This window comes from Cariama cristata, unplaced genomic scaffold (genome assembly GCF_000690535.1).
Source record: "Cariama cristata isolate BGI_N322 unplaced genomic scaffold, ASM69053v1 scaffold20096, whole genome shotgun sequence".
Taxonomy (NCBI): Eukaryota; Metazoa; Chordata; class Aves; order Cariamiformes; family Cariamidae; genus Cariama; species Cariama cristata.
The window spans coordinates 80,188-106,357 of record NW_009620700.1 but is presented as its reverse complement, the minus strand read 5'-3'; the positions used below and the strand labels follow the sequence as shown (position 1 = coordinate 106,357).

General features: G+C 37.7%; 1 protein-coding gene across 1 annotated transcript in view; it reads right to left on the bottom strand.

Moving 5' to 3' along the window:
* Positions 1-3,080: 3,080 nt before the first annotated feature.
* The window catches only part of KAT6B (K(lysine) acetyltransferase 6B), a 57,821-nt gene continuing 34,731 nt past the window's right edge, over positions 3,081-26,170 (bottom strand). The window contains exons 12-16 of the mRNA XM_009701701.1: positions 13,595-13,826; positions 11,331-11,490; positions 10,455-10,721; positions 8,905-9,214; positions 3,081-6,967 (exon numbers count right to left, since the gene is read on the bottom strand). Coding sequence (XP_009700003.1) covers positions 4,482-6,967; positions 8,905-9,214; positions 10,455-10,721; positions 11,331-11,490; positions 13,595-13,826 — 3,455 coding nt within the window. The 3' untranslated portion in view covers positions 3,081-4,481. The remainder of the gene's footprint in view (positions 6,968-8,904; positions 9,215-10,454; positions 10,722-11,330; positions 11,491-13,594; positions 13,827-26,170) is intronic.

Sequence of the window (26,170 nt, the reverse complement as noted above, 5' to 3'; positions counted from 1 at the left end):
AGAAGAATGTATCGACAACTTCCAAAGGAGAGGATTCCAAGCTACTTAGAAACTAGGAGCTGCTATTCTTGCATGGAGAAGAAAAATAGCACAAACCTGATTTCTCAAAAGGTAAATCAACAGAACCCTGTATCCCAGTGTTTCTACACATAATACTTGAAGGCCTTAAACATGGCTTAATTAAGCTTATTTATTCTTATTCAGTAGATGGGGAAAAAAAAAAACTACTAAGAATTTAAATTACTCAACTAAAGTTATGATAAAGCCAAAAACTGTAATCCTACCTTGTATCTTCTTACAAACTGCCTCCCTACTCCACAAAGCTCAAAACAACAACCTTTGATCAACACATATGCTAGAGCTTCACTATGGAAGAGCTGACTTGTACGACTATATAGGTCATAAACAATGCTGGAAATATACAGTTTTAATACAAAGAAGTATTAAAAGCAAAGAGAAGAGGAAGAAAAAGAGAGTCATAGGTCTTCACTAAGTTGGTTGGTTTGCTTGCTGCTAAAGGTGTCAGTCTCCACAGAACTGGCCATATCAGGATCACCCTCAGCACTACAGATGAAATTGTCAGGTCCATTCTTTCTATTTACCACACTATATATAAACTGAATTTGTTTCCATCAACTAGCATGCCTGATGGACAAATTGAACAGCTTATAAAACTATAAGACATAGACAGTGATCTAACACGGAAGATTTGTACATTTAGAAGTCCTCTGTTTCTGCTTATATCACACAGCTTCTTACAGAGTTAGTCAAAAATTGGTTGTATTTTGTCCACTGCTAGGAGATCAGGTAGCCAGAGTGCAACAGCATTTATCATTCCTGTCTTTGCTAAAGGGCCAGAGTGCAGCTTTCAGGACTACTGTCATTTGGCAGCTTCCAGATGAAGTACGTTCTGCTCCAAAGACAAGATCTTCCCTAGAACCATGTCTTGCCTGAACCATTTCTGCTGGTACAGCTATGCCAATTAAGCAATCCTGAAGTACACATACTTCTTATTTACTTCCCAGCTTTCTTCCCTACCATTCTCCCAGAATCAATTAGACTAAATCAGAGAAACCAAAAGTTCTGGAACATGCACCTTCTACAAAGCAGGCAACTCTTACAAGTCGCTAACTAGCTAACTAACAAGTGTTAGCAGCACTGACTTCACCTACAAGCCAGGTCTGCAAGCCATGTACATGCAGAATGAGGCAAGTTTATTTCCTTCTTGCAAATCACTAGTGGTACAGAGTATTCTATTTGCCAAATCAAAGACTAAGATTGCATTGGCAGGGGAACCTCCTGCATTTCACAAGAATCACCTACTGCAACTCTGTCAAGAATTCTTTTGAGACACTAAAAGAGCGAGCTACTTCTCAGCTGGGATGGTGCTACAGCACACAGTCAAAACTGACACTGCAACAGGCACACAATATATAGAACAGATAGATCTGTCAAGGAAAAGACAGCCTTCTTATAAAACAAAAATTTTAGTGCAGTAATGCAATTCACAGCTAAATAGTCACTATGGAAAAAGATGTAGGAGAGCCATTTGTCCTCCTGAAAGGAATTCAGTTCTGAAATAAAAAAATAATGCCGGAAACTTGCCTGTTGTGCACACACAGTACATCATTTTCCACCCAACTTTTAATCCATATATTGCAAATACAGAATTTTAGCAATATGCTGGAGTCAGGATGCTCTGTTTCAGGTTAGCACATACTAAAATGGTAAGAAGGTCTGATTTGCTTCTATGTTGCAGGCTTGGAAACCTGAAACTAAACAGCAACGGATAAAGACCCAGGTACCTTTTTCACTCACTGTAAAAACACACAAATGAAAAAATCACAAGACATAGTCCTACTTTGAGATGCAGTTATTCAATAAAGATACAAGGTCCTAGTTATACACACTTGAAGGCTGCACGTTAACTGTTCAACTTCCCTTTTCCTAAGCATAAAAAAAAGGTGACAGTGACTTTGTGAAGATGAACACACATACAGTTTAAGTACTATGAATATCCTCTGTCTTCAAAAAATAAATTTAACAGTCTAAGTGCAAGAACAGAGATCTTTGTTGTACTGTGCTCTCCTTATCAAGTATTCCAAACTCCTAAAACACAAGTTATTGCAAATTACCATTTGACCAGCAATTTTAGCTTTCATTCAGATCCACTATTTTAGACTGCTGCCCCATCATATTAAAATTGAACAGGTTATGCACACGAATCTGTACTATCAGTTTCCTGATTTTGCAACACCACACACTTTGGGGGTTTTATTGAAATATACATTTCTCTGACTTTTAAGCATATAAAATATCATCTATAAAGCTGATTTATACACTGGAATGGGGACATCGAGTTTTCAGTCAAGAAAACCAATCCCTTCACCTTAGCTAGCAACCTTTCTGCAGTGTCAGCAGGCTAGAAGCAGGATTCAGTGGCAGCATTCACATTAGAAGCGTTTTGAAAAATTCTTACAAGGATTTTTTCTGGTGCAGATTCACATGCACCCAACTTAAACTTGGTCCACTCACGAGCTCCACAGACAGACATCCTTCTTGATTTTTACAGACCTTCTATCACTAGATTAGAAGTGTTCATATATGTATGTGTTTGTGTGTGCACATATACATGTATATACACAGAACTCAGAGGTTCAACACAAGATTTGCATCGTCTTGTAACCCAGCAACAATGACAAAGGAAGAGATTACAATTCTATCATTAAGACAGTTGAAACACCATGTCTATCATTTACCCTTTTACACATATAATAACACTTTCTATAGGAAAGAAGTTTCATACATTAAATATTGACAATCTTGTAATGTATTAAATACATATTTATTCAATATTTTATTAAGATTATTAAAAAAAATAATCTTGGATACTCTCTTATTTTCACAAAGTGTACGCAATTATGATGAGTAACCTACACTTAGGCTCTAACAGCCTAATCCAAACCCCATCAACCTCAATGGGCTTTAGATCAAGCATGTGAGAGCACTATAACAAACATTGTTTCAGGAGGTAATTCCCATGCAACATCAAACTACGACAAGACACAAGAGGCTAAAAATGGCTCATCATAATTTATTTTATGTTAAAATGTACAGCTGGGGGGGGGTGTTGTTTTTTGCAGTTTTTATTTTTGTTTCTTGGGTGGGTTTTTTTGTGTGTGTATTTTTTTTTTTTTAAAGTGAATGACTAAAAAGATAACAGATAAATACAAGAGTGTCACTGGGTCCTATTTTTACATGTATCAAGCCTCTTCTGTTCGGCCCTTACAGTCACTCTGTACAGGTACAAAGGCTACAAAAAAGGAAGCAATATAAACAGACACAAATAACTTTTGCCTTTTTACATGCGATCTGTAAGCTTAGTTTGAGCTATTCACACGCTACTGCTCTATTTTTTCCCTTAAAAAATAACTCCAATATTTTATAAAGATAGAAAAATCTACAGATGGAATGAAAATGTAAAGTTAGAGGCATTTCCATAAAATAGCAACTTTACACACAATTCACTACTTTTTTTTAAATCCTGCCAAGTATTTGGACATGTATGAAAATGTTTCAAAACTTGACAAATAAACACTGAGATGTTTCAATCAAAAAACCCCAACATAACAGTATTTATAAAACAGAAAGCTGCCTTTTTTCCTACCCCAGCCCCAAAGAAACTGGTCACAAAAATGGAAAAGAGTCTCAACTTTACACTAAACATACAGCAATAAAACCCTTTGAACTAACCAAAATGTGAATAGCTTTTACAGCTTTTTTTTTTTATTATTTTTTACAAGTTTTATAATTAACAAAAATATAGTTCTGTTTTTTTTACCCCTCAAACTAGGGTAACCTAATCAAGGCAAAAAAATTAAGAAATGGCTTACTGTTAAGCACAACACTTGTACAGTACTACAAAATGCACTGTCACTAACAAAGACATTAGCGGCATGCAGAAGTGTCACCTTCAGAAACAAAATAATACAATAAAGGAACTGCTAAAAGGCATTTACATGTGGGGAAAGGAGAGAGAAAAAGCCCACGATCCAGTACTGTCTGATAGTTTTGGAGTCTATTTATCCACATTTTTAATGGGAGCAGGCACATAAAATGGCTCTGAACCATCAGCTGCTGTGTAATTGCAGTTCATAGAAAGAGTTCTTCCTTTCCAGAGAACTTCAAGCTCAATGAAATAAACAAAAAAATGGAAAACCACCTAATTCCTCCCAAAGAAAAAGAGAAGAAAAGTTAAATCCCATAAAGTTAAAAAAGCCAAAATGAAACAAAAACCAAAACAAGAAATAAAGAAAAAAGAAAAACTTGTATAAGGCTTTCTGCTGCATACAGCTTTTAAATGGTGCCAACAAACGTTTTTGCATTCACACCAAGTGCTGGTTTTGAAATCGTACTCTCCAAAGGATATTTGTGCAGATCAATCCAATATGCCAGTTTGGTAGTCTGTCTCTCCAAAGGGCCTACCTTCTCATGTAGGATCCATTAAGAGACTGTTTAGACATGCCTGTATTCATGTAGCCATGATGCCCCGGAGGAGTGTACATCATGTTACTGTGGGGTGCTGTCTGCATTGGTTGCTGTGCATATGGCTGAGTTCCCATCATCCCCATCTGCATCTGCATAGGGTACTGGGGCGTTTGATTCATATACCCATGATTACTGTGATATCCACTATTCATCATTGGCTGGGACATACTATAACCATTCATAGCATTGAGGGTATTCATATTCATGTTCACTGAGTTGACATTATAAGCTGGGGCTGGCATCAAATTTACACTCATGTTCATACCACGCTGCATCGTTAAGGTCCGTGCTGGCCCTTGCATGGCCACAGTCTGTGAAGCACGCCCATAAATTTGTGGCTGATGGGCTGCAGCAGCGGGTGGCAGAGGCGTGGATTTGGTTCTTACAGAAACATGACCTTTGCTGGCCATCTGAGTCTGCAGTCTTTGGGTGTGGGATATTCCAATATTTGACGAAGTCATATTACGCTGCAAAAGAGGGGGTGGCAAATTCATGGGAGGAGGAGTAAGGTTGGGGGGAGGGGTCATGGTAGCCTGTGCTTGGGGTCCTCCAGGAACAGCATGTGGAGACTGAGAAAGCTGAACAAGCCCTGTATTACTTAAGGGAGTAGACAAAGAGGCACTGTTTGCATAGGAAGTTACAGCAGCTGAATGGCTGTAAGGCAAAGAATGATCCATAAGCGTGTTAGTTAACTGTTGCAGTTTGGCAAGGCTGAAGGTGGCAGATGGCTGAGAGTAATGCCCTGCTCCAAATTCACTCTGCCCCATTCTTTCATATAATCCAATGTTGGCATTGCCAGTCTCAGGGATTTCAGTTAACTGCATAGGTGGTGTAAAATTAGCGGCCATGCTGCACTGGGATAACTGTTGGTTGCTGCTTGGAGGCCTTTCAACAACACAGCCTTGGGGAGATTTTACATTACAAGTGGGAGGAGAATTGATGTTTGTTTGTTGCATCATACTGCAGCTTCCATTAATGCTAGACATCTGCTGTGTCACTGCACAGCTACTCTGTGTTAGGCTACTAGACGTAAGGCTACTGTACGAGCAACTGTTTTGAGAAGAATTGTTTCCACAGATACTACTACCCATTGTAGAATCGTAACTGCTTGGGTTTTCATAGTTTTCTGTTGTGCTCTCAATGCTCCCTAAGTCACTAAAACCACTATCCACAACTTGTTGCGAATGATCAGAAACTGAGGGAACATCCATCATTGGGCTGGTCTCCATGTTCTGTAGAGATGGCACAGAAATGGCACTCTGATCTGGGCTGATCTGAGCATAGCTGTTCTCTAAAGGAGCAACATTTGGACTATTAACAGAACGAACTGACTGGCTGGGATGAGAGTGCACAGACGAAACTGGGCTACTGTGGTCAGACTGCTGACAATCATCCAGTGTGGTCATCTGGGGACTTTGGTCATTACGGGCATAGTTTTGCAAACTTCTACAGGCCTCCTGAGTCTCAGCACAGTCCTGAAATGTATCTTCATGTTCACTTGCTTCTTGGGTTAGAGACTGTACTGCTTGAACTGTCTCTGAATCAATCTCCATGGTCTCAGTACTCTCTCCCTTGAAATTGGAATGTAATTCTTCACCAGCTTTTTGGTCCTGGTTGTTATCTGTATGATCATCATCAGATTCAGGCACCGGGTCTGAATCTGCAGCAAGTTCTTTCTGGTCACTTTCACAGTCAGCAGCTGCAAGGTGAACACCACAATCCATTAAGTCCTCCTGATTCGAATTACCAGTTTGAACATTTACGTCTAAAAAAGATTGCTGTGTTTCCAGCATTTCTTTGAAAGCTTCACCAGGCAATTCCTCTTTCTCCACTTCTGTTGAACCCATGTGGCTATCGTCTTCATCATCTGCATCATGATCCTCATTGTGAGAAGGTTCTTCATCATCCTCCTCCTCCTCCTCCTGATCATCCAAATGCACAGACTCCTCTTTTTGCAGAAAGACCTCTTCTGCTTTGTCTTTTTCTTGACCTTTTGAATTGATTCCACATTCTTCTACATTCCTTTCTTCTTCCTCAGCTTTCATTATATCATTTTCTTGTTTTTCAAAGGGTTCACTGGGTGGATGCAGAGGTTCCGGTTCTACCTCTTTTCCCTCATTATCTGGTGGTGGTAATACCTCAAGAGGCTCTTTAATCGCTTCCTCTGTAACAGCAGGAACTGAGCAGGGCTTGTCTTCAGCTACTTCCTTTTGTTCCTCCACCAGTACCTGATAGTCAGGCTCCATAGGAGTCTCCGGTGGAGTGTATAAATTCAGTTTAAAGCCAGGTTTTCTTTCTTTGCTTTGCCTCCATTTAGATGGACCACGCTTAACTCCTTTGGGCCAACTCTGCTTACTCTTTAAAGGTTCAAGATTGTCTTTAGTGCTTTCTTCCAACACAGCTACATCATCTGTATTATCTTTGGGAAGCAATAAATAGAGACAAAAGAAAAGTCTTAGCTTGCACAAACTAATCAATATGTTTTAAAATATAAACCCAAAAGTAATTTATAAACTCAAAATGTATTAAGAAACTCTGGAACAAGAGTTATAAACAGATCTCAAACCACAACAGAATGACATAATATCTACAACTCAAACACACACAGATACGTAAAGCTGTTCTTGTTTGGTGGCCTTTTAACAGTGACCATCAGAACCATCACTTATACGCTAGGAGAATCCCAGAGAATTAAACCACATGTAAGTTAAAGCAAAAATATTGTTCAAATATTTGATTATCAGCCTTTGTTTTTAGAATAGAGGTATGCCATCACTTTATATAGACATTGATCTAAAGCACATTTATCTCTTTTGACAGTAATAACATGAGAGTCTGGAGTTTCCTGTTTGACCGTTCTGGAGGACAAGCCATAGTAAGAATATAATCATGCTTTGGTACCACATTGAAAAAAAACCCAGGTGGCTCATTCTAGTATCTTCTCATGGGCAGCGTATCATGACACAGCTCACAATGTATGACAAAAGGCAAAAGATAATTGAAATTAAACAGAGTGCATCAGTACACTAAATTAATCCATTGACTATAAAAAACCCCTACCTAAACACATTCACTTCTCTCCTCTCTCCCCAGATACCACTAACATATACACCAGAAAGAGGGAGAACTCTCAGGATGTAACATGCTGCACTCGGGAGTGTAATGGCTTCAGTGATACTCCTTTGCCACGTTCTGCCTCTCACTGTAGTGTTATAACACTCCTACAGTCAATTAATGTGACGACATGGTCCACAGACAAAGACACAATATCAGTCTAGTTAAAGCAGTGCAAACCTGACCACTGGGACATAGCTGGAACACTCTGAATTGACTACTATTAGTTTAATCTGTTTCTGTTGAGAAGTAGGAAAAAGCAGTAATATTCTAATGTACCTGTGCACTGGTTTGTAACAGCGCCAATATCCATAAGTGTGGTTGCTCTAGTTGCACAAAAGCTGTTTAAAATAGAAATTAGTGCATGATCCCTGAACTGAGGATCAAAGATTAAACTTGCCATGCAATTATGAAAATACTAAAATAGTACCCACTGGCTTCTTAGAGAAGATCTATAGACTCAAGAATCCAGTCATTCATTCTAGAAGTAAAACTTAGAAGCACAATTTGAGAGCCAGGAGGTCAAGGGATGAATATATGTTCAGAATAGTTCATTAGTAGCTTCACTATTCATCCGTTAGCTTTTCTGCCAGGAAATATCCTTGAAATCAAACTAGATAAGCAGCTTTGAAAGAACATTTAAAACTATCCCTCTCTTTTGTGGGGAAAAATAAAGAGGGGCCCTCGTGCTAAGGACATATTATACCCCAGAAACAACAAACATTTAATGAATTACCAATAATGCTCAACAGGAAGATAGTTGTGTAAATCAAATCTTACTTTTTGCTTGTATCCTTTACCAAGGATACAAAACCAATTTAGACAATATTCCAGTGATATCCCTGCTCTGTCGAGTATGAAATGCCCTGTTGTAGGAACATAAAGTTGGTTTTGGCAACATGACAAGGACTGCAGCGCTTCAGACTGGAAAACATTTGTTTTCTGAACATAAAAACCAGATTATAACATTAGTGGGTCAGGAATAACAAAAGAAGTAAACACAATAGAAACAAAACAAAAAAAATCTGAAGCCACCACTGAATTCTAATAAACCACATGAGATCAATGGCTCTAGTAGCACCCCTAAGCAGAAAGCATTATTAAGATCATAAGATTTTAAGACCAAAATGGTTGAATACATCTTGTTAATAATTTCCAGATTTATGACAAAAATAAACACCTTCCTTTGAAGGCCACCTGACAAATTAACTTTGTGAAGATATAAGAAGATTTTCAGCTTACTTGTACAATTGTCATCACTCTTGTAACAACTAATATCTTTCTTCTCCTTGTTCTGCTCTTCCTCTTCCTCCTTCTCCTGTTTCTGCTGCCCAGGTTGATACTCAAAAGCTTTTCTAATCACAGGCTTCAAGTCATCATCTTCCCCATCCATCTCACATGTAGGTTCCAGCTGTGGCATGGGCCGCTCTTCATCTGAGTTATCAAATGGCTCATTCAACACCTCTGTTGTTTCAGAAATTGTCTCTGTTGTAACACTGCTATTAATCCTTCTGCGTTTACGGCCCCTTTTCTTTTTCAGTATGAAAGGTCTCTGAAAAATAATTCCACAAATGTAACTCTTCCTACATTCCTGTTTGTTAGCTGACTCTGGCCATAAGTAAGTAATTTTTTGTAAAGTGAGTTTAGAATAATCTGTTTACTCATTCAAAAAAATACCTGACATTGCATCAAATTCAAATATAGATAGAATCCAAAAGTAAAACATCTAAACAGTTAAAATAGGTACGTATGTATACATGCATACAAACCTTTCCGTAGGTGAAAATTAAGACTAGAATTTTCTTCACATTGTAATGACTTTTGCCTTCTTCTGTCAAATAATCTTCATAGCAATAATACATGAATTGCACTTACATATTTTTCCTCTGTAGACTTATAATTCTCCAACAACCTTCACAAGTATCAACATTTATTCTTTTACATTTCCGGTTTCTGCTATTTTAGAAATAAGTATGCATATAGAAAAATAGGTAACAGCAAAGGAAGCACACCTCAAGCTTCACATGGGTCTCAACCATACACTAAAAGAATTCTACAGTTGGCTGCTACAAAGAAAAAAAAACTGTTCAACAGTTTATATTTCTATTATTATGCATTCTCACAGATTTATAGTTAAGTTTGCTCATCTGAAGTATAAACGAAAGGACAGAAATTCTCACCAGAGACACTTAAATACATATGCTGAGTGCTTTAAAATCTTAGGATAATTAGTTTACTAATTTAAACCATTCAAATATCTGATTTTTCAAAGAAATTAAGAATTATGCAAAGAGTGCAGTAACCAGAATTTAACATTTAAGTTAAATTAGAAGAATACAGGTAAAAAAACCCTTTTGTTTTAACAGCGTTTTCTTTTGAAAAACAGTATTCCTCTTTAAGGAGCTCCTATATTAAAAACAATAAAAAGACAAACCCCACAAGCTGGACTCCATCTTAAAAGAACCGTTAAAATACTGAACCAATACCAATGTCAAACAGCAGAGGGCAATCACTAGTTTAAAAATTAACAGGAAATTCTGATTTTTTTGTGTCACTAGTATTTTACAGTTCTGGGAAAAATCTGAAAGCTAAAAAAATTGGACAGAGGGGAAAAAACAGAAGCCAGGAGTTGTTCAGTGGTTGTTCAGTTGTTCTTCAGTCCACGAACAATATGGAAAGGATTAAAACAGTCTAATAAGTGTTTGTAAAAAACCACATTGTTATTTCCATGATAATGATTTGATTGAAAACAGAGATGAATGACTTTAAACCAAACCATTGAAGTAACACACCTTTCTTTTTATGGCCAGCGACTGTGGCTTTGTCAGCCGGGGAGGAGAACTCTGCTGATTCTCATCGCCGCCATCCTCCTCGCTGCTTTCCTTAGATTGCTCTGTGGATTGCCCTCGCTCCCCCACCACTGCCACACTTTCTGGAGATCGCAAATATTTATTTTTAGATTGTACTTTTGCAGGTGATTGCCTACTATTAGTTCTCGTGGAGAATATTTCTTGCTCTTCCTTTTCCCAGCAGCTAGCTTGCTCCATCAGACGCTCAGCCTGAAGGGTTGAGGTTAAAATAATGGGTCACTGAAACAGCATTTACTTAGCCATATCCTTTACGTTCAGCTAAAGAGTTACAATAAGTCAACCCTGATTAGCACTACTGGCTAACCTAGCAACAGCATTTCAGCTGAATCATCTAGCAGCTCCTTTACAACAGTTAGGATAACAAACCAAAGAAGATTGCATTTCATGGGATATTTAGCACTATTAATGATGCAGTGAATTGATTTAAGTCCTTTAGCACTACATTACATGCCCACTGACATGGATCACTTTGAGCAAGTTCATAACACAAAGAATCGATTGACACTGCAGCCCCTGAGCTCTGCACCAAATTTGATCTGATTACATGCTCTTCAACTACCTCAAGACTGATAAATACATGACAAGTGACTCATGTTTTAAGTTTTCATATTCATCCCCCAAGTTAGCATGCCTTGCTGCACAGGTTCCAGAAATTGTGCATTACAAGAATATCAGTATCTTCTACCATTAAGCAGTGGTCAAAGTTAAAACTGCTCTATTTAAGACAGCCTAATGTTGAATATTCAGTGACGAAATCAAAAGGAAGGGAAATTCAGAATAAGAAGTTTCTGCTATTACCTCCTTTTCTGCTTCTCTCTCTTCTTCAGAAACTGCAGCATTAGAAACCAGCAAAGGAGTCCACCTCAAGCTTTCAGGATCTACTTCATTGATGCGTGGATTCGCTTTCAGTTTCTCCATATGACTTGAAATCAGCTTCTCCCTTCTAATAATTACAAATCTACAATCCAATAAACAGTAATTTATTTTAGAAAGTGATCACCTAAAACAGTCTTCCTACAGTTTAAATCCTTTTGCACAATAATCTGTGAAAATAGATGGATAAATAAATGGATACATCAAACTAAAAACATCAGCTGACACACATAGCTAACACACTTAAACTACTGACCGTTTACTAAGAGGAAGTGAGGAAACAACAGTTTATGAGGTGAAAGCTCAATACTAAACATCACTAGGACAATGGAAAGGAAAGTAAGGGTTTCATAGTTAACTACTCTAAATCCATGCAAGAGGTTTAGTGTTGGCACTTCAGTCACTGCCAGAACAATTTCCAATTTTAATATGACATACAAGCAATAAATAGAAAACACTGTGGATCATCAAGTAAAGAGTGAGAAAGTCATTAATATTACAACTGAAGATAGCAGCTAACTGGACAAGAAAGCAAGTTAGAAACATATGTTTTCTAACGAAATACAAAAATGTACCTTAGTCCTATGCTGATGCCGTAGGAAACAACTAATTACTATGAAATGAAGTAGCATATCAGAAGTAGGTAAAGACTAACATAATAGCACAGTATGCTAACATACTAGCACATATCCCATCAAAGTCTCCTGTTACAAAGAACTATACAATTCTAAACAACCAAAAAAATGTTGTTTTTTTTAGCAAGGATTTCAAATGCTGTAAAAATCAGCTAGCTTAAGTGACAACATTGCTTTTCACTGAGAGAATGTTTAAAAAAAAAAAAAGAAATCCAGGTGAACCTGGATCAGGTATGGCAAGTGTCTGGCAGGAATTTCAAAGATGTGATTTCTTTTCCTGGCTCAGCCACTGACCTTCCGGATGCCTATAGCCAGGTCAGTTCATTTCCCTGTGTAAGCTTTACTACCTGTGAAAAAAGACTAACTGACTTTGTTCATAAATTATTTTGAATTCTATAGACGAAAAAATTTTATTTTCTAATTGGGTGTCAGTATTCAGGGCCTATAATAATTTGTGACAGGGCAGAACCTGCATGTAAGTAATGAATACATATTTGATTCTCCCTTAAAATGCATTTGTCCCCATCTGGTTGTCCATAAATAAGCACCCCAGAAAGTTAAGGTTTTAATGCAATGACAGCACTCCTCTTAATACTCTCATAATAACATCCTGTAAGGCAATCTGCTTTTTGAAGGCTTGCATTCTTACTAGTTCAAAACTTATTAGTTTTGAATACTAGTCACATAAAAATTACTGAGGCTGAGCTATTCCTGATCTTAATTTTATTTTTTGGCAACCCACTGTTTGTAAGGCAGTGTTGCTTAATTATAATTTTTATTATTTTAATTTTATTATTTTAATTATAAATTTTCTATGATTGGAAAGATAGCCAGAAAGAATTAAGAAGGTCTCCAGAAACACAAATACCATTGAAAGTCATTTAAGGCATTTTATGGGAAGAAAAAAAAAAAAGCAGGCCCAAAACCAAAAACAGCCCACTTAAAACACTTAAAATTGAAATGTCATTCAAGATCATTAAAAAAGAAGATATTCACAGAACAGGAACTCACCTTCCCAGTGCACTAACTTTCAACATTGATCATAACATTGAACAGAAACTTGCATTCCCAGAACCTTGGGCAGGAGGACTTCATGTAGAGCTGATCTGATCCCAGGCATGTGTGAATTCAGTAATGATTGAAAAGGGGGGTATGGAAGGAGAGACTGCCACCCACAACCCCAAATTTTTCCCTCACTGGTATTCAAAGCAAGATATTTGCAAAGCAAAACTCAGGCATTGTACTTACAGAAGATGATACTGAATAAACAAAATTCTTCACTTTCAAGGTGGCCACACCCTTCTAATAGCCACTGACGTGAAAGACGACCCAAAAAACCCACCATTTGTTTAGGCAGAAACACTCTTTATGTAAGATCCCATTAACAAGATCCAGCTGTAGTGACTACTTCAGTAAGATGATTATCATTATTTTTAAAGCCAGAATTTTACACAGATTTTTTTCACATCAACTGTTTTTTAAGTAGAGAAAGTAAATGTTTTGTCTCAGTATTTTTAAAATTTTTTTTTTTTTTTTTTTACAAGATTCACTGACCTATCTTCTCTTTTATCTATCATGCTATGTTGCTGCAGGGTTGTGGCAATATCATGTGGACACATTCCAGTAGCTCGACTCATTCCTTTGATGCTGATTTGTTTTTCATGGTGGCAGTTAAGGTATTCTAATATGACACTTTTCCAGTAAGCCAAGTATGAGAGACGACCCAGATCAGACAATGGCTTTTCAGGGGACCCCGCCTGACCCTCTCTTCTAGAGAGTAAATAGCCTAGAAGGAAAAGAAACAGAATACCTTATTGAGATAACAAAACTAAGGTATTTTAACTACCCCTTAAGAAAGTTGGTATTAATCGAAAGATCAGCATGACTGATTACATTATTGGCAACTCTTGCAATTAAAGAAATCCTATCCACAAAAGAGACTGTTTTTCATCATTATTTATAGTGACTTAGAAAAAATATTAAATCATTGTAAGAGATTCAGATCTTATGAGAATCAAAGATTAACCAAAACCTTCCTTCTAGTCATAAGGCAAGGAGGAAAGAAAAGGCCAACATGTTTCAGAACCAGTCTCATCATACATGATCTCATTTAGAACTACAACTGTCTGGCCTTTTGAGAAACTTTTACACCTGAGTTACATCACTGAAGCCAAGAATTTTCAGAAGAATCTCAGAAAGAAGTGTCATGGGTAATATCAGTTAAGTCAGTTTTCTTCAAGAAGTCCCAGGTGACGTAAGTTTTTGAGTAAACAGTTGTTGTATTTCAGAGGTGACATACAATTCACAAGTTGAATTACCAGGAAAATTACTTGGGAGAAATAATTTAAAAATAATCTCCCTTAACTCACATTTAAGAACGTTCACATAATTCCAGTTTGCAGTCTTCAAGACAGTAACTGATCAGCTATTATACAATATACCACCTTATTTTAATATTCTAGATATGTTCTAAGTCCTTTTTAACTCTCTTCAGCTTTAAGAAGCTTTTACAATTTAAAGTAGAACACACCTGCTTGGAGATAACAGAAGTCTGGTATTTGCCACCATTAAAACTAATTCAGGGTAAAGAAAAAAACCCAACACAATTAATAAAATGTATCCTTTCACAGCAACTAATCCCTCCGTGATACATATTCTGCACTGTGCCTTTAGAAACACTACCAAAACACCGGCCTTGAACACCAGGCTTACAAAATGTTTATTCCACCATAAGCATGGACATCATGCTTATGGAATTACATTATATTTGGAATTCACCAACATATATGGTTCTTTTGCCTTCCAATATTCTTAAATACTTTACTTAAGTTGGAATAATTAATTTTATTTTTCAAAGATTGCTTTAAAACATACCTAGTACAGCCATGTCACATTTGCTAAACAATTCTTCCTGACTTCCTCACAAAGTTTCTCCTAATCAAGTCAGCTATAAATTAGAAACATATGATCAACATCCAGCTTTGAGTGAAGCAGTAGCTGTTTCCTTATTTTGCTGTATGCTCTACCATACACAAACTGTACACAGACACACACTGGGTTTTTTTGTATATATAAAAATATGAAATGCACACATACGTACATACATGTATATTTACTTAGCCTAAAACAGTGGTGGTCTTCCCTGTTTTGGGGGCAATACAAAAGGTCCACAATGGAATTTGGAAAATACACATGCGCTAGTCATCATACTCTAACCTCCAGTTTGCATAAAAATGTTTACACAGAAAAGCAGACATCCCACTACATTTCAAGCAATCGGTAACAACATAGATACTGAAATAAAGTGTACCCTTCATATCTATCAGCATGATTCATAATAAAATGCCAGGGCTTCAGGAGGAATACTATCCCACATCAGCCTACTACTACATAGCACATAGATGCCTACATAAAACCTGCCTACATCTGCATGGTTATCACTGGAAATTCAGCAAGTAAATTTATTCTGTTTTACACAAAAAACACTACCCTAAAAACTTAAGAAAAGGTGTTTTAACATTTGAAGTTGCAGCACATTAAATTTTTTTTGTAACCAGATAATACATCTTAGTACTACATGTAACTGTTGTTGACAGGAAAAGCCATACTTCACATTCAAAACAACATTGCATCTTGAATAGTTTGTAGGTAAAGAATTGTTGTTTTACTTCCAACTGCACAAAAGGAGACTTATAGCGTGTAGCCTATTCTGCATAATTTTAGACAAAGCTTTACTTGTACCAAGAAAGAATTTTGGATCAGCTTGTTTAAAACACGTGAAGTCAAGTTCTATACTAAGACATCATTGCCTATGGAAAAACATGTGAAACTCCAGCAGTACAAGTAGTAATGGAAGTTTCAACACAGAAAGAGAGAGAGGGAGAATAACCTAGATTTTTAAAATAAATCCACATGGAGAACTTACAGTTGCTCCAAGTAACTTTACAGTTTAACCTACCAACTTCACATTCCAGAAAACTTGGGCACTGCCAGAAAGCGTTTGTAGGCTGTTTGTAGGGCCTGGATTTCATTCTTGTATTTCACTATACTTTAAAATTACTTTGACAAGAACTTTCTTCCTCCACTTCCATTTTCCTCATACATAGCAGGGCTATAACTATACTTTCTTGGTAAACGTCTTACGAGGCTGAATAAGAAACCACTATCGAGTTTGGAATCATTAGTTTGGCAACCACAAGTAGTTTTAGGGTTTTACTAGTATATCCTTGCTCACCAGTTCCTTGCAATAGCTGGGGACTTTGAGAGTAGTTCTTAGTGGTCATTTTCACATATTTTCACTCTACACTAAAGCAGTGAAACTTCACCTGCATGGCAATAACATCTGTCAGTATTTTTCTCCTACCATTCCACAGTATAACCTATGCTTATTCAAGATACATTCCACAGGATCAAAAATATAAATCAGAGCTAAGTGTCTCATGTAGATGTAGGGAGCACTGAATGGCAAGTTTCATTTAACAGATTCTGCGATTTGAATGACATCTATCAAAGTAAACTTACCAAAGAGATGCCAAATAATTGATCTAAGCTGCAGGTAAATAAAAAACACTGATCTTGGTAGCTCGTGTATCTATCCTGAAGCATCTGAAATGAGTACAATATGCCCCTGTTAAACAGATGCCCTCAGTGTCATTGTGTCTACCTAATCTCTACAACGGAGAGCCTCAAAGTGGAAACCTGAAAGAACTTTCTTAAACTATAACCCCTGATATCAGACTGTGAACAACAGCAACATTCAGAGGACAAAGTATAGCTCCTCCCCACCCAACGCCCAAGAGTAAATGAGTCAGACTATGTTACATAAAAAAACCCACAAAATGTAAGACCTAATTTAGAAGAACAAAGAGTTGTCTCTCATCTTCTGGGCATATGAGTGACAGTATCACAAAATTAAACAGCCAAAATACCATTAATGATTTTTATTTCTTGCTTTATCTCCAGCCTACATAGTGAAGCAACATGCCACATGCAATTTAAAGCCTTTGATTTTTGTCATGCAAACCTCCTCAGAACCACTAAGGTTTTATCTTATTCAAGATTTAAAACAATTAGAAGAAATTCAATCTGAGAAAGGGAAAGTTAGTATATGGTACATACATTTTATGCATTCAACACAAATTTAGGAGCTAATCAGACATTAAAACATACATTTAAAGAAACTAACTTGAGCAGTATTCTTGTAATTTCAATCTACAGCATTCTTAGTATGTACTCCCCTGAAATAGCTACAGCAGAGTCCACAACACACTTATGTGAAAACAATAGCTTTAATATATCTGTGTCAGTCTCCAGAAATTTTCAGTTAGTTAACTACTGATTTTGTTATGCTCAGTTCCATCTCTTAAAACAAACTGAACAGCATGAGATCAGAGGTCCAGCTTGGTAGTACCCTGTTCTGACAGTGGCCAACAGAGAAATCCAAGGGACATACTAAAACAGGCAATCATCTTGTGAAACTCACATGCAAACAGAATTAGTCTGGCTCTGTCCAAACAAATGGAACCCACCAGATGTGTATCATCCCCACCTTTTTTGACATTTTCTAAGAACTTGGTAAGATTTGTTAAGTATCACTATCTTTTACAAGCAACACAGAGTCCATCTTCCTCCTCCATTCATTGCATTTATCTATGTGTTCACTAGCACTAGTCTTTATTGTCATGTCTACTACTATGCCTGGTGCTGACGTGAGGTGAACTGACTATATCTCCCTAACTCTCTCCTGAAAAATCTAAAAATCAAGATCGTATCAGCCCCCTTTCAGTCCTATGGCACAAAAGCAGTTTTATGCACACTTCAAGTTACAAACTGCCAGAAGCAGCTATTTCATTAAGTCTCTTTTATCTCCAAATCCCCAAGACACATCCTTCTTTCCCTGCCATACACACTTCCAAACTTCACTACCTTAGCTTTCTAATATTAGGCATAAATCACTCCACAGTTTTAAATAAGACAGGTATCATTTAGCTTGAGACAGCTCAATTGAATTTTATTATCTATTGAAGAAATACAGACTTGTCCCTTTGCTTTTAATATGGTAGCAAAGGCATGCTAGCCCTTAAAGGTGTAAGAAGACAGAGATGCAGATTACATAGAGGCCAGTGGCATAGCAAGAAGCAGCAAACAAAGACACTAAACAATTGAACTTGTATACCGAGAAAGACCAAGTGAACAAAGTAAAATTGACAGAAGGAAGTCAAATGAAGTCTGAAGATACTCTTTAAGGACTCTCCTGCAATCTGTGTGCTCTCTATACATGCTTTATATTCTGTAGCAGTGAACAAATTAATTTATCATTTAATTTCTGATGAATGGTCAAAAGAGATCCAGCTAAAAAAAGTTCAATTTCTTTGAATGTGTTTAGGACTGACCACAATCATTATAAAGCCATTAAGTTTTCAAGTAAGCTAAGTAATTTAACTTGATTCAAGTAAACCACAAAACCAAAAAACTCAGTCTTCTCCTCCCTTCCCTCCAGTCCATTTGTGACCTGGATGCAGGTGTCTGAAATTACACTTGTTTGTGTGCATGCAAGAGAGCACAGCCACACCGTGGCCCAGTTACACACAAAGTAGTAAACTGTGGTATGGATACTGCACAGGACTGAATGAACATTTCATTAGTGGTTTCCTATTCACTTGAGAAGCAAGAGAACTTAGCTAATACGAAGGTTTTGAACAAGTATTTTTGATGTAATTATATTTACTGTTTCTATTTTTAAAAAACTTCATATCTGAAACAACCCTAGAAATGCTGTATTTTATGTTAAATACAAAATTTACTTTGTTTAGCTTAAGAGTAAAGCAATAGTTGGTTGGTTAGCATCCATATTTTGGAAAATAAAGAACTGTAGCAGAGTAGGTTCTAAGAAAGTTAAATAGAGGGCTATATTTGGCTTGTAAAGTAAGTGTATTAGTCCTCTTTTTATGAAAGTATCACAACATTTCTTCCAATCTCCAATGCACAATATAACTGTACTTTTTATTGAAAATTCAACATAGTCAGAATACAATCCACCCAGAGCATCCTGAGGCAGTTTCAACACAATCTACTCCAGAAGATGCCACCAACTGAATCTCGAAGTATCATTTCCTGTCTTCTACCATCCACATGTTTAATGGAGCACCTGACAGACCAATCTCACCACACACAATAGACACTGTGCCAGATGCAATGGACACTGCACTGATCTAACACAATTCCTCCACCCCCTGAACTTCACTGCTTACAGGGAGGCAGGTTCTTTGAGAACAGTGCCAGAAAGAGAGGCACTTCACTTTTGTGAGAACAACATGTATGTTGTTTAACTGTTGTTCTGAAAATATCGTTCACTTCATTGCACCTCATTTCAATGCACTGCATTGTCTTCAGCAGAAACAGAATCAGCAAAAACGTGCCTGAAAGGCAAACAGAGTACTGAATCTCATTCTGTACTTGGACAAGTACAAGTACTTACAAATTGCAGTTCCTTTCTCCTATGCTACTAGCAACAAATCCACATATTTGTTTTTCACTTAATGCAGGTTAAAAATTAAAACAAACTGACTCTTCAAAGTGGACGCCAAGGGTAGGGATTCGTAAGTCCTACTTTTTAGCTAAGATAGATTCTTTTTTTGCTTGCTACAAAAAGCTGGAAGTAATAGTTTACGCTGAAAAATTTAAAATACGTTTATCTGACAGCCTGCGATCTAGGAAACAGTTTGATGTATCAATCACATAATGCACTGGAGACAACAGAGTTCTGATCTTATTTAAGAAGTCATGTTCAATATCACTTTCTAGGAAATCAATAATATTAATCTCTTGGAATAAGAAAGTTACAAATACCAGTGAAGGAAGTGTTATGTTCTTGCAACTGAGGTAGAACTCAGTTTACAAAGACCCCACAAGACAAACATCTTAAAATGAGGATCCGTACTACCAGAGTATTCCACAGTCCTCATCTTGGATCATCCTAGCTGTTCCAGAGAATATAACTCTTCACTCAAATTCTGTAATTCAAACTTAGATCTTCACTTTTTTTTTAATCCTCTGCAGATTAGATTGGCTTTTACCTTGAAGAAAAGCTGCAGTCAAATGCAATCTTTCTTTCAAAAACAGAACCGCACTGGTAGTACTTTAACGACTGCTTGATCATCATCATGGTACCTTGCTTCAAAGAGGAAAATTTCTATTGTGAATCTTTACTTCATTTACACAGAAGAAAGAGACTGTCTACCTTTTCAAGTACAAAGAACCAAAATTTAAGAGAGGTATAGTTGCAAAAGCATTAGTTTATTGCTTATGTATTAAAACACTCACAAAACAGACAACACTATTATTATCAAATCTGAATTATAAACCCAGAAAGTCAGATGGTATGCTTGTAATAGGTAATGACTGAGAATCAGGGTGGGGAATAAACCATATGAAGAATCAAATTTAAATCTATTAACCTTGGCTTCCAAAATTAAGTCTCTTTTGCCACTGTAATCCACCTCACAGCAAAACATAAAAGCAAACTTAAATGGTTCCAAACTTGCTTAAGCCTTGCCTGCATAGAAGGTCCATTTTAAAAACAGGTTTTAACTCACAAACAGGAATGACATAGCTTAGAACAACTGTCAGGTTGTCAGCTTTCACAGTCATGAAACAGCTACTGAGCTGCTACAACATACAGCATGTCATAATAAGGTAAACTGTCACCAGCTTCAGTATGCCTACGAGTCATGTCATCTGTATGTACTGGTATTCAGCAGCTGAGTTGTAAATGGCTTAATGGTCTGTGAATCAAGGATAAGACAGACAACAAATACAGAAGCAATGCTGCCACTCTAAGGGACATGCTTGCTCTCCCACCATGTGCTAAGGCCACCACAATTAAATTAATTTGAACAGCTACACAGAATTCCTGTCAATACACAACTAAACTCCATTTTATCTTTCTGGACCTGTTTAGCTATCCTATAAATAGGTTTGAAGAAAGCTGCCAGCGTTGAGTACCACAAGTCCAGTTCAAAATGCACCTATGCGACAGTGCTTAAATGACAGCCTGCTAACAGCACTTTACTTCCAAACTTCCTAAAGTTTACTTCTGAAGTTCTACCATGAGCTAATCTAAGGCTAACGGCAGAAGTTTCAGAAGGCAGCATATGTAGAAATACCTGAAGACCGAATTTATACAGATCCAGAAGCACCTTAGCATTTATGTGACTTATACCAAGTCAAATGCTCTTACCATCTTTGTAATATCATGATGATACAAATCCATTTATTTCACTCATTGCTGTTGTTGCCCACTCTTGTATTTTTTGAAAATGCATGTAACATTTACCACCTTTCAGTTACTGATGATGTTCCCCAATTGCCATGACTTCACAAAGATGATGAGGAGAGGTCTTACAATCATGTCAGCCAGTTCCCTTGGGTGAATCTCACCTGGTTCTATGAGTCTGTATATGTCCATTTCACTTAAGTACTCTGTAACTTGATCTTCCTCTACCATGGATGGCATCTCTCTCTGCTCCTTAAATTCTGTCACACCTGAGAACAGGCCCTGTCAGTGAAAGCCAAGGCAAAGAAAGCACTGAGTACCTCAGTTCCCTTCTGAGATTCCCACCGCACCCCCATGTTGTCACACGATTCAGCAGCAGGGCCATGTTCTGCTTACTCTTCCTTTGGCTGTCCACATACTTGTAAGAGCTCTCCTGTTGCACTCCACATCCTTCAGTTTCAACTCCAACCAAGCTTTGGCTTTATTCCATTCCTGCATATGTAAGTAATACCAGTACCTTTTGTAGACTCTGTTTTTGTTCCAGTCAGGAGCTGTCTCTGCAGCCTAGCAGGCTTGCTGTCATGCCTGCTATTTTCATGAACATTAGAATGAGCCGTTTTTGCAGTCTAAGAAAACTGTCTGGACATTAATGTGTCCTGTGCTCCTTCGCCCTTCACAGCAGCTTCCTATAGGATACCACTTCCCAGTTCTCTAAACAAGGTAAAATTCTGGGCCTTAGTCTGCTAGTTGCCCTCCTCACTTCTCTCAGGATCTGAAACCCAACTGTCTCACAGCTACTACAGCATGGGCTGCCACTGACTTACTTGCCTGATCAACTCCTCTTTATTTGCAAGTAGCAGATCCAGCAAAGCATTTGCCCTAGCTGGTCCTTCCAATAATCTGTGATCAAAATATTGCCCCAAACACCCTGCAGAAATCTGCTGGATTGCTCGTACCCTGCTGTGCTGCCCTTCCAGCAGAGTGCTTCAAGTGGTCCTTGAGAACAAGGGCTTTCCACTAGCAGATGTCATCCAGTTGCTTGGAAGGTTCATCCTCTTCCCTTTTTGATCAGGCTGTCTATAACAAACGCCCACCACACTATTCATGATCATTGCCCTATCCTCTGATTCTGAGGTATACAGACTTGACAGGCCTATCACTCACCCTGTAGCAGAGCTGCACGCTTCCAAGTCATTCCTTTGTGTAGAGCACAACCTCCCCTCCTTGGCTTCCCTGCCTGTCCTTCCTGAAGAGACTGTTATCAACCTATTGCAGCAGTCCAGTCTTCTGAGCCACCCCATTGCATCTGTGTAACCTCAATGAGGTTACAGCTCTGTGACAGAGCAGAGTCTTGTAATTCCTACTTTTTGTCTTCAGGACTTGAGAAATTGGAATAATGGGATCTCAAACACAGTGTGAGAGGACCCCCTTCCCCTGCCCACGTCAATCACATTGTCTCTTGCAAACCCCACTCTCCAAGAAGCCCAAGACCTGGATGGCTACTTATTCCCCTAAAAGTTCTGTGTAAGTTAGTTTCTGATGTGTCAGTGTGGTCATTCCAACTGGTGCCTGTGACACACCACCATCATCGTTGTGTCAACTCCAAACAGCTCTCTGGACCGTCAGGACACCCCATTCTGGGCCAAATGTTCCATTAAACTGCTAGGTTTGCATGTCTTGGTCATTGGTGCTATCCATGTTTGTTGAATAAGAAGCTGGACACAAGTCTACTCCACCTCACTTCAAGACTTCCTACTTGACAAACAACTTTACCTACTGTCTTTTGGTTCCCAAACATAGATCAATCACCATCTGAACTAAGGATCCACCAACACAATCCCTCCTTCTATGTTGTGCTCCAAAATGTTCACGCTAAATTAGGAGCCAAGTTAGTTGTACACAAACTTATTTCTCCTTAACCACTATCACACAGCTCTAAAATGCAGTATCTTGTTCCACTTCCTACCATTTAGTTTGAATACAGCTCAGTACAAGAAACTAACACAAATATTCTACCATATTTTACAGTGTATTGAGTTTACAGCAAAGGTCACTGCATTTGTATGTTTTTCTACATGAAAAAGAAAAAAAAAACAACCCACACTTCAAACAAGTATGGGTCTCCATGAAGCGTTAAGATAGACAGTTATGAGAAACTACACCAAGAATAAAATATATTCTCCTATTATTTAGGATTCATCTTGGAGAGCACTTCTATGAACTTGTATCCAGACAAAGGTTGGGGAAGGTTCAAGACTTTTCTGGTTTTGTATTAGCATCGTAGATGCGTTTCTGCCCACTTTAAACACTACTTCCCTATCACAAAGTATTAGATCTAGCATGATTATGACCTCTAAACTATATATACTCATAGCTGTTTAAATAACAGGTAACAAACTCACAGGTATTTCAACTAATTACTTTGTCCAGAGCAATTACATAATAAACAGGAACATCTGGACCTCAAATGCTAGTGCACCTCTGCACCAGCTGTACAGATTAACTCCACTACAATTCAGAGCAAGAATACATGCAATTAAGCATTTGGATCATATTGGTTATTGACCTCTTCATGTCATATATTTAAGCAGTCAGCAATGAAGCCCACTGATGTAGTCTACCTGCCAGTGAAGTCAGATCAAAAAACATCACCACTGACCAGAGCTGCTGGAGGGTAGCAAAGGGTACTGATGTCATGAAAATGGGAGCCAAATAGGAGCAGGTTACTTGGATCGTAAGAACAGATTTTAGTCTAGTGATCTTTCCCCAATTTTAGACTGAATGCAGCCTTCACAGCAGAAGGTGATTTAGAAACGTACATACTACATCAGCAAAATGAGAAATTAATGCTATGCTAGCATTCTGGACTTCAGTCTCATTTATAAGGATAATAGCTTTTCTTCATGCATTGTAAAACTTAAACCTGTCAGTCTCAGGTTCATAGTTATGCATGCACATCACAATCACACATATAAATGCTTACCTATGCTTCCAGATATAGCAAAGGTATCCCAACACCACCAAAGTAACTCTCATACAGAAGACAGAATCAAGTTACTTATGAAAGCTTTTCAGATACACACTTTAAAGATGCCAACACACTGCTGAAAACCCTGAGCAGACAAGAGAGCCGCAACAAAATCAAACTACTGCCAGAATTTGGAAACAACTCGAGATCTACTTCTCAGAGGCGCCTAGTCACAAAATGGAGCCCTTCTCAAAGTGGCAAGCAATAGTCTGTGCTCAAAAGATTGCCCTTATGTAATCAGCACTGTTCAACTCCTATTTATATTTTGTTAATATTTGTGTCAGAAGAAAACATATTCGTGAGAATCTGCCCAGAACAAGAGAGGCAACCAGTGAACTATTTGCTCTTGCATGTTCTGAGTTCTTCTCTGTCTCTTTAAAAGTCAGCCCCCACAAACGAATTGCCAGACTCGGACAGATGAAATCAAGCACTTTTCCATTAAACTTTGTTTTGTTTGAAACATAACCAAGTAAAATAAGTCCCTTAATATGGAAAGGAAGAACTTAGAAGTTTTCATGCAATGTTCTGTATCAAACCAGAGATCAGAAAGAACAGCAAGTGCTAGTAACTGTTTTTAAACAGTATCTAAAGTGAAGATTTCCCTCAAATCAGCATTTCAAGTCATCCTAAGAGACTTCCTTTTGTCTTATAAAACATCAAATACTTTGATTTGAAATTATATGAACAACTTGTGAAGACACAGGTTTAAAAGGGTAGCTGGGAAAATCAAAACAGCTGAGTATTCAGATAGGACAGCTCAATGCAGTTAGGTCAGCTCAGCATTCCAAGTTCAGAGGTATGACCATGAGTGGAAGACAGAAATAGGTAAGTTGAAAGTGTGAGCTTATTAAGATCCCTAAAACAGTAATACATGTTACCATTTTTTCCATAACTATTCTGTGTGTCTCTGAATTGTCCTTGTCTATGTCAATGGGATGAAGGTCAAAGATAGAGGACCTTAAGTAGGTTGTAGTACCCTCTTTGAAAGCACTTTTGAGGCAGCTTCAAAGGACCCCAACGCCAAGATCCACACAAACACTATTAAAAAAAAAAAAAAGACTAGCTGTAACTTGAGATGCTTAGATCAGTGAACAACCTGCTACGTTCTCTTTTCTTCTTTGTCTGGTTAAAGAAAAGCTTTCTTCGTGATGAACAGAGTAAGCCAAAGATTCTCTCATTATTGTTACAAGAAATAATGCCAGCTCTCATTCCTTTCCACATCCTCAAGTAAACTCAACACAGGGGGCCCAAAACCTTTAGTTCCTTTATAGAAAGCTTCACAGAAGAGGTCAGGGCTAAACAAATGACCCTCGTGAAGGGAAGGAAAGGTAGATGACTGCATTACACTCATACCAACAAAAGGCACCCTTTGAGTGAATTAATTGGCCAACACTTATTTCACCTATGCCAGTTGTCAAACCCCTTGAGTGGAGGTTCTGTGTACGAAGTGGACTACTTGTAAGTGCAGTGAAAGCATAAGCAAGAGAAAAGGAATTGAAGTACCCTTACAAGGAAGACTTGGATGCACAGAGGGCATCAGTCCTGACTACCAACTGGATGAATAAATTTGTCAGTAGGTTAAGTAGTTTAGAAGATCATTAACAAGGCTGGATTGTTCTCGATTTTATGTTTTACGTTATTATTTAAATTTACATTTTAAATAAGTGACAATGAACAGTAAATTGTTTATACAACTGTAACTGTTGAATGAATTTCCTTTAAGAACTGCCGTTTACCTTCTGGTGTTTAATGCTGACAGCACATGAATACCATTGTTAAAAATATATCAAAGATGCTCATTAGAAAATACTGTTTGCCTTGTTATAGG